Source organism: Tympanuchus pallidicinctus, unplaced genomic scaffold, assembly GCF_026119805.1.
Source record: "Tympanuchus pallidicinctus isolate F22 unplaced genomic scaffold, pur_lepc_1.0 scaffold4, whole genome shotgun sequence".
Taxonomy (NCBI): domain Eukaryota; kingdom Metazoa; phylum Chordata; class Aves; order Galliformes; family Phasianidae; genus Tympanuchus; species Tympanuchus pallidicinctus.
Genome location: NW_026294758.1, coordinates 28,430,432 through 28,442,612, shown reverse-complemented (window position 1 = coordinate 28,442,612; position 12,181 = coordinate 28,430,432). Strand labels below are relative to the sequence as shown.

The 12,181-nt window shown below is 41.5% G+C and overlaps 1 protein-coding gene across 2 annotated transcripts; it reads left to right on the top strand.

Moving 5' to 3' along the window:
• Positions 1-841: 841 nt before the first annotated feature.
• Positions 842-11,042, top strand: MACIR (macrophage immunometabolism regulator). 2 transcript variants are annotated; one of them, XM_052701048.1, is made up of 2 exons: positions 842-945; positions 8,605-11,042. In XM_052701048.1, the coding sequence occupies exon 2, from the start codon at positions 8,626-8,628 to the stop codon at positions 9,247-9,249; it is 624 nt and encodes a 207-aa protein (XP_052557008.1). In that variant the 5' UTR covers positions 842-945; positions 8,605-8,625; the 3' UTR covers positions 9,250-11,042. The 2 variants fall into 2 exon arrangements, with proteins under 2 accessions (XP_052557008.1, XP_052557009.1); XM_052701049.1 differs by lacking the exon at positions 842-945 and adding an exon at positions 6,381-6,865.
• The last annotated feature ends 1,139 nt before the right edge of the window (positions 11,043-12,181 follow it).

Below are 12,181 nucleotides of genomic sequence, written 5' to 3'. Positions count from 1 at the left end.
AGACGTTAGCTGTGTACTGAAAAGCATGTCTCTGGAGAGATTTTAGGAACAAAAGCTGGCTCAGCTCCAGCCCATTGTGATTAGAAATTCCTGTGACCCAGCTGCATGGTTCAGCTCCCAACAAAAATAGAAATAATCACTATGAAGTTAATGTTTTCTGTTCGCTTTGTTTTTTCTTACTTGAAGAATCTAAGTTAGGCAATAACTCAATAACTGCTGTTAGGTAGTTAGGTGCAGTAACCGCATCTCAACCTGGTCCTGTACCAAACTGAGTAGGGAAATGCTGAAACTGGTTGTTGGCAAAACCCCTGATAGAAGTTTGTTTCTAGTCAGCATCCACGTTTTACGGATGTGGAAATACCGCAGTGGTTTGTAGGCTGAGATTAGCAATGCTTCAGTCCACTGCTGCCAGGAGGTGATTACTTGGCTTCTTTTTACGGCTATGTGCACAGTGAAAAGATATCTGTAACAAACAAACAAACAAACAAAAAACTGTAGTAAAATTTTACTAGTTTGGAGAAGGCTCAGGGGAGGTCTCATTGCTCTCTACGACTCACTGAGAGGGGGTTGTGGGGAGGAGGGGATCGGCCTCTTCTCCCGTGTAACTGGCGATAGGACGAGGGAGAGAGAGGCCTCACGTTGTGCCAGGGAAGAGTCAGGTTGGATGACAGGACAAAAACATTCCCTGAAGATCGCCGCACCTCCACTACCGCTGCTCACACCCGGCGGCCCAGGGCCCGGAGGAGCGGTGCGGCAAGCGGCAAGGCGGAACGGGATGCGGCCGCTAGATGGCGGCCTGCCCACCGACAGCACGCCCCGCCCCCGGCGAGCCGAGCGGGGCGGGGCCGCTCCGGGACGAGCAAGGGAAGCGCCCGGTCGCTCCCTCCGCCATCCGCCGTTTCCCTCGCTGCCGCCCTGCGCCGAGCCCGCCGCCCTGGAGCGCAGGTAGGAGGCGGGATGGGCTCGGAGTCCGCGCCTCCCGCGGCGGAGTCCCGGCGGAAGAGACGAGGGGGCGGTGGCAGCCGGCGCTGCGGGCGCTGCAGGCGCTGCAGACACTGCGGGCGGGGATCCGGCTGAGGTCCGGCTGAGCTCGCCTGGGCCCGGCCGCGGCGCTCCCGGTGGGTCGTGCTGGACTGGGAGCCGCCGGGAGGGCGTCCCCGGGCCACTCGCGCGGAAGGCGGGCTCGGCCCCGCGGCTCCGGGCGGAAGACGAGGGCTGTCTTTCGCGCCTTCGAGCGGGAGCCCAGGACGTGCCTGCGTCCGCGTGCGGCGGCGTGGAGCGACGGGAGCAGGAGGGCGGCTGACGCTCCGTGCCGGTGTTCGCCTTGAGCCCTGCAGCCCGGTGCCTGCGCGATCCTCCCCGGCTGCACCTTGCGGCCGGCGGCGATCCCCGCGCTGCCGTGTGCGCCTTTTTGCAGGTGGCACCTCGTCACCGGCCAATGCTCCGCGCAGTGCCGAGCGCTCCACGGGTCCGTAGCAGTGCTCTTTTCCGTGGGGGATTTGGGCGGTGTAAAAAGGACTGCGTGTGCGTGCGTACCTATTGCACAGAAAGCAGCGAATGATGTGCGAGGCATGTTTTCTGTGAGCGTGTCCTTGCTCGCCTCTGCGTTTGTTCATTAGGCCTGTGCGCCCCGCCGTGCGTTGATGCTTCCCGTGGGAACGGGTCGTGCGGCGGCTCGGCGGGAGCGGCGCAGCCGTGCTGGGAGCGGGACACCGATGCGCCCCGAGGGCCGCCCCGGGGTGGAGGCCGTGCTGTGCGCTGCGCTGATCCCTCTGACAGCCTTCCCTCCCGTCCCCGTCCTGAAAGCTTCTCTTCCCGCTGCCCTGCTGCTGGGTTTTTTTTTTGTTGTTGGTTTTTTTTTTTGGTTGTTGTTGTTGTTTGTTTTGCCCTTCCTCTAAGAAGGGCTCTTATTAGAATAATAAAGATGGAGGAGGGAGTTTCTGACTTTGAAATGGAGGGAAGGGAGGCAGGGGCAGTGTGTCCGTTGAAGTTCTTGCGTAACAGTACCTACATCGTAGCCATTTATAATTCCCCCCCGCCCCCCCATTTGATCAGCCTTACTCCTCGGGTCTGGCCACCAGCCTTGCATAATCGTGTGATTATGTGCAAGTGTATGTGTTAGGGTAAAGTCAAACAAACCCAGCATTTCTGGTCAAAGTTTTCAGTTGCCAGTTGTTGTAGTAAAGAGAAATGCACTGTACTTAAGTATGCCGTTGGACATTTATTAATATTCACCCCTATTTGTATTATACTCACACAAACACGTGTTTAGCCAGCAGTAACTATGGGAAGGAGCATGTAAGAAGGAAGGAGAGAATAAAACTTAAAAGCCGTTGCGTTTAGGAAGCTTAGAAACTGGCCTTTTTGCAGTATGGATGATACAAGCGAATGAGATGTAACTTTTCAGCAAATACTTAGATGTCTGGTGCAGATTACATCACCTTGAGACAGAGAGCTACTCGTCTCAAGTGCTCCAGTTAAACGAGAAATCCAGCAAAGTAAATCGCATGAATTAAATATAGTATTTTCCCCTATAACTTAGAGAGTGCATCTTGTTTTTAACTAGTGTCTTTGTATTGCCATTCCTAATCAAAGCTGAATACAGAACTGTTGTTTTCAAAATGCTATCTGTGGAGCTGTGTTTTCAGTTGTGGAAACAGCACGCTGCTTAACACACCTATTTAATTTCAGATGTAGGAGCAGTGGGTGCCCTCATTGCTGTTCACGTTTTCTTTTTCTAAAGGTTAAAAAAAAAAAAAAAAAAAAAAACAATGCTTATTCCATGAAATCTGCAATATCTTTTAAATTATCCCATCTTTCCCTTTTCAGTATTAAAAAAGGAGTTTGTTTTTTTTTTTTTTTTGACAAGTTGAGCTGTGCAGTGCGGTAGTTTTTTTTCTGAAGTCAACTAACCTAAAACTTGTGAGAAGACAGTACTTATTTTGGTTACTAAGGCGGAAAGCAAAGATGTGAAAACATAAGATGCAATCATAAGGAGTACTTCTTGGTTTTTGGCTGTAACTAACTAAACAACGCAGTGTTTTGTGTCAGGAACTTTGTGTGTCATACCACTCAGCCTTTCGATAAGCAGTAATAGCAAATAGCTGCTCTGTGTTGGCTTGGTGGACTGAGGAGTGGTATTCCAACTTGAAGGAAAGGGGCACTGCTTATTTAGAGAGCTGTACATATTCCGGAAAAGGTGCTCTCTCAAATGCTTCTCTCTCTTCTTGCTTGGCAAAGAGATAGCAAATGGCCGGCTTTCCTACCATCTTCTTTTACGCTTTCTGCTTAGTAAGCCTCCTTATATAAAATTCATCAGCCTGGACCTGCTTTTGAAATTCCTCTCATCTCTGCTGGGCATAATGGCGCGCTGTGGTGCTGACCTGGTCTGCTGGCTGCCTGTCAGCCAGGGGAGCTCATTGCTGGGGCTGCTGCTGTAGTTTTTCAGCACTTGCTTGTGGCCCTCTCCGTTCTGATGAATTATTTCTGGATCAAACTTGCTTTCTATTTAAAGCTAAACTAGTAATAAGAGTTAACAAATTAGTTAATTGATTCTCGCTTCTTGCAGTATGAATTTTGCTGGAAATTTGAAGTGTGCTTTTTTTTTCTTTTTTTTTTTCTTTTTTCTTTTTTTTTTTTTTTTGAAAACAGTTAGCAATCTGTTGTTCTACACAAACTGTGTGGTACAAGAGATGTGTTGATGCCCCATACTTGGGATTGCTGGAGATCTTAATCCTTCACCTGCTCTTGGCCCCAGTAACTTTGCCACAGAAATGATCTGTGGAATGGAACACCTCTCCTGTGAGGGCCGACTGAGAGAGCCTGGGGAAGAGAAGGCTGCAAGGTAACATGATAACTGTTCAGTATCTGAAGGGGGAGCTGCAGGAAGGAAGGGGATAGACTCTTCAGCAGGGTCTGTGTGGATAGAACTAGAAGAAATGGCTTAAAGCTCAGGAAGCGTGGATTTAGCTTAGGCATGAGGAAAAAATGTTTTATGGTGAGACACTGGCACAGGTTGCCCAGTGTTGTGGTGGGGGCCCCATCCCTGGAGACTTTCAGGGTGAACCTGGATGAGGCCCTGGGCAGCCTTATCTAGCTGTGATGTTCCTTGTTCATTGCAGGGGAGTTGGACTGGATGGCCCTCAAATGTCCCTTCCAACTCTAAATATTCTGTGGTTCTGTAGTTGTCATTTTAACTTGTTTACTGAGAGTTGTTAATAACCTGATTGTTACATTATGAAATGCAAGAGTTTAACATTACTTCCAGCTACTTTTTCTTTGGCTTGGATTAGTTTAGCATGTCTTAGGGAACAGAAAGTGTTGTGGAATGTTTACAGTTCATCAGTACCTGTCTTGAGCTTGTCCTGTGCCTTTTTTCTGTTTCTCTGTCTCTACAAAGGCAGTGTTGGTCTGTAAGATACAATGTTTTCACTAAACACTTAGTGTTTTAATCACAGATTGGAAATAATTACTTCCAGAAACTTTTGTTCTGCAAGTGTGTAATTCCATCAGCGTGTCCACCAGTGACAGCAGTACAAGATGATATTTCAGGGTATAGATATTGCATGCATGTGATTATTTTATTTTTTTTCAGACTGTTTTGGCAAAGACGTGGACCTTATTTTTCCCCTTCACAAATACAGATGGTTAAAATACATCATAAAAAGGTGACTTCACAGATGCTGGGTGACATTACTTTCCGTGTTCTTTCCTAATGTTTAAGGACATATGTCTTCAATGCAGTGTGTGTATTAAGTAATGGAAGCACAGAGGATGGGAAACATGAGAACTGGTACTGCTTGAGTTAGTGTCTCTGCCTGATATGTCTGATGCTTGTACTCAACTGGGACATGCTACATCTATTGCCACTTTCCCTTCTTCCATGTACAGATTAAGAGATTTTTTTCAGAGAGAGAGATCTAGGTGGTTCTTAACAGATGGTACCTCCAGCAGGCTTCTTACCCAGAGAAAAAGAAGAAAAAAGAAGGATTAAAAACAAACAAAACACAAACAGCAGTACTCGGGCAGGAATCTAATGCTCATCTAAATAAGCAATAGCAAATAAAATGCATCTACAGGGCATGTTCTCAAATTACTTCACCTCCTGATAGATAGACAAATAACAGTGGAAAAATGCTAATTTACAGAGAACCAGTTTGTTTTCTGAGAGCAGCATATTTTGGTGGTTTTGAAATAACACAGGTTGTGTATATAGCTTAGGACTGTCAGGGAAAGCCCTGCTTCATCTTTCTTTGTATTTAGATATTGAATAATTAAAGGTGGTTTATTTTTAAGACACTTACCCTCTTTTTGATGAGGAGACAAATGTGAGTAACATATTTAACAGAAAAAAAAGCATGATTAGAACGGGGGAAAAAAGGCAAAAAATGTTATTTGGTGCAGTGAGGGCACATGACTAGAGGTCATTTCAGGGCTCTAATCCAAGACAACAAACAATTCAGTGTGTGTATATTAGTGTGATGTTAATGCAGAATACACTTCTGGCTTTTTATTTGCTACATGTCAGTCCTTGAGTGGCATTTGATAACTTCTGTGAAGTATTCAGAAACCAGATAGGTATTTGTGTAAAAAGCAGAGGCTGGTTATTTTGTTGGTTATTTTTGCTCTCAAATATCTATCCCAAGCATGTTAGTGCATTCATTGAGGTAATAAAATTATTTGTAATAGTAAACCTTTCATTTCTATTCTTTATTCTTTCTTTGTGGCTTAGCCAGCCTTGTCAGTATTTAGCTGGATTTGGCTAGATTTCTTTATATGCAAAGCCTGCTTTGTAATTTAAAGGTAATTGTTATAATCTTGTAAAAATCTCATTTAAATGAAGTGCATCTTGGAACCACTTTTAATGTGTATTGATCGAGTTAGTCCTCTAGTTTGCTGAATTACCTTCAGTAATTTCCTGCTGCTTTAAGAAGTACAGAGTGAAGCAGCAGCAAAGAAAAGTAAATGCCATCTTGTTTATCTTCTCCTTGTATTGATTCTATAGTGGATCTTTAATTATAAATTATCTTGAATTGGCAATCCCTGTGAAGCAGGAAGTCAGGGAATCTGTGATCTGAAGAATTAATCTTTTTGAACTAAAGTGCTGTTTTTCTTCAGTACTATAGCCGAGGCTGATAATTATTGACAAGGTTACACTATTACTCAGCAACAAACCTAGTAGTAGTCATCTGATGTACAGAACTGTGGAGATAGCTTAAAAATTCAGTCTGGATGTGTTAAATGTATTCGTAGGTACTGTTATCTATATTCACAGATACTGTGAAGCTATCATATGACTTTTTTTTTTATAGAAGTCTTAAGTAATGCCACTCTTTTTTTTTTTTTTTTTTTTTTAACCAGATAAAGAAACAAAGCATATTGAAGCCATATGGCAGCTTGAGTCAGTCACATTAAATCTTGGGAGAGAACAGCTGAACACATATATGCTGAGTTTTGGACCTCTGCCTGTGGAGCTGGCCAGTCATTCCTCGCACCAATGAGCCATGCTGTTCCCTTAAGCTTCTGATGTTTATGGCACCAATTCCTGCAATTTGGCTTCTGATGCTACTGTTGTGTTCAAATGTCTGTCGGATTTCTGCTTCATGCACCACAGTGCAGACATGGGAGTTCTGCAACTTCAGACTAAGTACTAGGCTGGAGCTTGCTCACTTGAAGGCCTTTTTCTCCTCTGATTTTCCCTTTGTACTGTTTCTGGACAGTTGAAGGGTCGTTATTCTTTCTTCTCCTGCTTCTAGATGTTCTTTGAAGTTGATTGCTTTCAGTTACGCACCCATATTTCAGGCTGAAGTAAATTAACTTTAAAAGCTGTTCCTAGAAGAGAGATTTCCAGTTCTTTTTTAACTCAGTAAGTGCACATAGGCACCCTTACTTCACTCTTTCCTTAGAGCATGAATTATTTATTGATTTATTTGATTGCTGCTGTTTACATGTGTCTAGATAATTATTTGGTTCTAAACCTGCTGTGATAATTCTATTTATACATCTGTGATTAAGCTTCACTTTTTCTAGCATTGTTTATACTTTTTAACAGAGCATTTTGAATCTTTCTAGAATGCTGTTAGTGCAGTTTTTGAACTGCAGGGTAAAAATCAGGAATTAAAAGATCAGGAACAGTTAAATGTTTGTTTCTCAGCTAAAGCATATGGTAGCCAAAAGTTTCAGTGCAAGATTTTACAGTAATCTTGGGATTTTCCTGACTGTAGCTTCCTGGCTGAAAATCTTACCATGTTAATGTCTTACTGGCAGGTGCTGTGCTACAGAGACACAACAATCTCTCTGTAGTACACGTTTGTCAGTCTTTAGTACACGTTTGTCCTCTTTAGCAAACCTACGGTGATTGGTTTTACTTCACATTTATTAGAATTAGGGCTGGAGTAGCAATGTTAATTTGAGATTAAGTGAGGAGGTAGAGGTAGGAGCATTACCTGTTCTGTTCTTATTCTTGAGTAGAAACAAGATAGGCTTAAGTTTTTCATATGGATGGATATTTTGGGTTTTTTTGCAAGTTAAATCTGCACACATTTTTCTCTCGTACAGTAAGATTGAGAGTCATCTTGAATGGGTTTTTTTTAGGGTATCTGACTGGGGGGAAGAAAAAGTGACCTTTCTGTTTTCTGCAATAGCTGTGATGTGGGGATTGTGTAAATAATACTTGGAAGATATGATATTGAAAATAATTGATTTCTCTGTGCCTGAGCATTCATTGGCGTATATTTGCTGTGATATCGATCTTATCTTTTTATGTTAGAGGTGATGCTGACTTGCAGCAGAAAGTTGTTGTGTTAAAAAGACACCAAATTGTGTGTTAGGAGTAGTTGTGGGGGAAGGCAGAGAGCAAAGTATTTATTTCTAAAACAAATAGGAAAAAAATGTAACACGGAAATCTGAACATAGGTTATTTGTGATGCTTATTTTACACTGTTTAGTGATCACCAGAATACTATTTCTACTGTTAAAAATAGGTTAGATTGAATAAAGTATTTTTGTTGGATTAACTGTGAATAAGGTGATGGTTTTTGGGAGGGAGAGACTTCCTGAGGCCCTATAAGCATGCTGTTGAACAGTCAGGATACTGCTCTTTCAGTGTAAAATGAACTGTTCCCACATCTGCAGTGCCTGCTCTGTGATCATGCCCTGGGTAGTAGCTGTTAGACAAAAGTTCTCCAAAACTGTGTTTTCAGACACTATTGTCAATGGAAAAAATGTGCAGCTGAATGCGGGAGAAACTACCATGGGTGTGGTAATGGCTGACCTGAAAAGAGGGAATCTAAGGGATCAAACGGGCTAAAATGAGAAATGGAGTGGAAAGATGCTTGTTTTTTGTACAGTAATAATCAGGAATGTTTTGAACACATTATCAGGAAAATATTTTGCGTATCTGTTACTAAAAACCACTTGAAATTATTTTAGAAGGCAGATGTCAGTAATTGCTTTGTTAGGAGGCCCCGCAGCTCGTAAGGCAGCTGAACAGACAGATATTGGTGCTGACTTCTGGCTGATACAGGCTCTCATTTCTACAATCCTCTCTCAGCCTGTCGTACTGTGTAAAGGCTCCATTTCTGAACGAGCTCTGTTTTATTCTAGGAGAACAGCATTGTGTCTAAAATGGAAGTTGACATCAACGGAGAGTCCAGAAGTGCCATATCCACGCTCCCAGTGCCCCTGGCAGAGGTGGGCGCTGCAGGCCGAACGGAAGCTGAGAAGCCACGGTGCTCCAGTACCCCCTGCTCACCCATGCGACGGACGGTTTCGGGGTATCAGATCCTCCACATGGATTCTAACTACCTGGTTGGCTTCACAACCGGAGAGGAGCTGCTAAAACTCGCCCAGAAGTGTACAGGAAATGAAGAGAGTAAAGGGGAATCTGGGCCTAACTTGCGCTCCAGACAGCTCGATTCAGGACTTGCACGCTCCTCCCGTTTGTACAAAGCTAGAAGTAGGTATTATCAGCCATATGAGATTCCAGCAGTGAATGGAAGGAGGAGGAGACGGATGCCCAGCTCAGGGGATAAATGCACTAAGGCTTTACCATATGAACCCTACAAGGCACTTCATGGTCCCCTGCCTCTTTGCCTTTTAAAAGGTAAAAGGGCTCACTCAAAATCTCTGGACTACCTCAATTTAGACAAAATGAGTATTAAGGAACCTGCTGACACAGAAGTGCTACAATACCAGCTCCAACACCTTACTCTTAGAGGGGACCGTATGTTTGCGAGAAATAACACATGAGCTATCTTAAATGTAGAGCCAATTTCTGATTGTTTATCTGTTGCTGCAAAAATCCACTATTGTACTGTGTACATGACTGTCCACACTGTAGGTGGTTGTATCAGCTAAATGTTATCAGAAATTTTATTTGAATGAAATCTAAACAATGCAATGTGTTAGAAATACTTGGGAGGAAAAATCTTTCCCGAAAAAGCAGCTTCTAATGCAAACTTGACTGCAACTAGGGGATATTTCTTTGGACATCTTTTAACAGCAAATTATGAAATCTTAAAAAAAAGCTTTTGTTTTTTTGGGTTTGAGATTTTTTTTTTTTTTTTGTACAGTTAGATTTAGCATCTACAGTAATTTAACACTGAAAAAATCGGTGATGTCTGCTTGGTTGTTGCTAATTTTGGCTTGATGTTAGAAATTGCTCTTGGATAAGCACTCAAATTTGGGGGTCTTTTGTCTTTGGTTTTTGTTCCTGCATTCTACAGTAGAATATATGTATGAGTTTAGTTTAGGTTTTGTTTATTTTTTTTTTTTTTACGTAATTGAAACAAATGTGAGCTTGGCTGAACTCTATAGTTTGATATTTAAGCAGTCTAGAAATTGGTGTCACACTGCTGATGAAGGGGAAATTCACTCATAAATGCAGGCGTAAATATGGAAGTTGGAACTGATAGATCTTTGGATTCCTTCCTATTCCTGCAGTTTTAGGAAAATAAACTTTAGTTCATTTGCTACTTTAATCACGCTAAATTTTTTTGAATCTGCATGAAACTAACTGCTTTGCCTCCTCTGTTCTACAGAATTTTTCAGGATGCATATTTGAATACTATAAAAATCTTTTGGGGAATCAAGGTTTTTTGTTAATGGGATTTTTTTAAACCTAAGCAAGGATTCACTTTAGATTCCAGGAAATACACCAGAATGTCTGCATTGGTGTGTCAGTGTTCTAATTCATTATGTCTGTAACATATATATTAATAGAAGATATCAAATAACTTTGTCATTGCTTTGGAAATTTAGTTGATTTGAAGAACTGAACTCTTCTACAGGGATTTGTAAGACAGATTATTTTTCTGATGGAGTGCAAGCGAAGTATTCCTATGTTAGCCTTGAAGAGATGATCCTGGATTATTGAGGGTAGACTGAATACACTGGCTTACTTGGTTGCTTAAGAAATTTTTATCCAAACGTGACATCAAAAGCAGTTTTGACAGCTGTATTCTTAGATGTATTTAAAACGCTTTAGTAACTTATGTTGGAAAATGAAAAATAGTTATTAGACTTTTTTTAGGTGCAATCTCTTACTTGAATCAGTGTGTGACTTGGTTTTAGTTGATTACCTCTGTAGAAGTTAAGATAACATTGTTTTGAAACATAGCTTATTTGATCAGTTGTTTCTGGTACAATGCAATATATTTTTTTTTAACTTTCCTTTGTTCAGAGTGAATAAGAAGCACTGGTTGGCTCGTGCTGTGGAAGGTGGGGAGTTCGTATTAATCCAGTAGTTACTCCACAGCTGTAAAAGAAGGCAGCCTGGCTGTCTGCGTTTTACTGGCCTGGGTTTTCTTTTCTGGGTTTGTTAACTGATGTGTATGTTTAGGTTAACTACACCTCTGTAAATCTAATGTATTGAACAATTATCTGGAAAGTAAAATCTTCCTATATAGTCTTTTGTTTGAAAAATATTATGGTCAGATGCCAAAGAAGTTGGGGATATTGCTTAAGGAATAAACACCACTATTTATTGAAATACCGTATGAAACTGTATTTCTGGCTGAAAAAAATAAAAAGGATGCTAAATATCTGTTGTTGTGGAGTCTTTTGCTATGAGGACATTTAGGAAAAGTACAACTGGGGCCAAGAAATCATTTGAAAACATAACTCTAAAGCAGGAATCTTGGATTTATGTGACAATGCTTAGGACTATGTTATGTCGGAAAATAGGACATGCAATTATGTAAGTTTTGTGTGTGTTTCTTAATGTGGACCAGTGCTGCATTCATAGAAAGGCTGAAGGCTGGTCTGTTTCGCCAAGTTCAAATGTGAAAAATGTGTTAGAGGTTTTTCTGTTCTCTCTTACTTGCCACAGTGCTTGCACAAGATGATATCGTTTGCAGATCTCACAGACTAGTACCACTTAAGACACTGAAGTTTTGGTTTGTAAAGTTCTCAATCAGAACTGCTAAATCCTTAAGGAGTGCCTGTTTTCTGCATTTTAAAGAGGAACAGTCTCTGCCAAATGAAGAGTTTTGATTTTATTCTTGCTGTTCATATTATCTTCCATTAATTTATTAAAATCTAAGATGAGATGAGTCTTCTGGCTGCTAATATGAGCAATATGAATGACTTTTCAAAGTGAGATTTGTCAGGAACGAAGCTCTCACTATTTTTATAATAAATAAAAGAATCATTGTTTTGTTCTTTTTTGTTGTTGGCATAATGTACCTTCTAGAGGATCAGATAGCTGAAGGTAGAAATTATACAAGATACTAACACAAATTTTCCATAGATAATCAATACCACAGTAGACCTGGTATCAAGTACATAGATTCAAGGTGGGATATTGAGGCAGATCTTAAATCAAGGCATATGGTTGTTCTTACTTTTTTAATATACTAGGAAATTAGGGTTTTTTCCAGTGCTTTCTCTCTTTTCATGTGTGTGTATATATATATATATATGTGTAGATAATGCTGTCCTGCTTTATTATGGTCACAGTGTTAATTTGCTTTGTTCATCCACTGCACTCTGACTTAAAATCGAGTCTTCTGGGAGGTTATGTTCTTACTGAGCACATTTACTGTGGTGGGATTGTTAATTGCAGGTGAGGGCTATCAAATAATATGACAAAACAGGTAACTGGCTTTTGGAGCTGTTAGAAATGTTCTCCTGGAGAGAGTATTTCTTCTTGGGAGAACAGAGATACAAGATTTTAAACTGC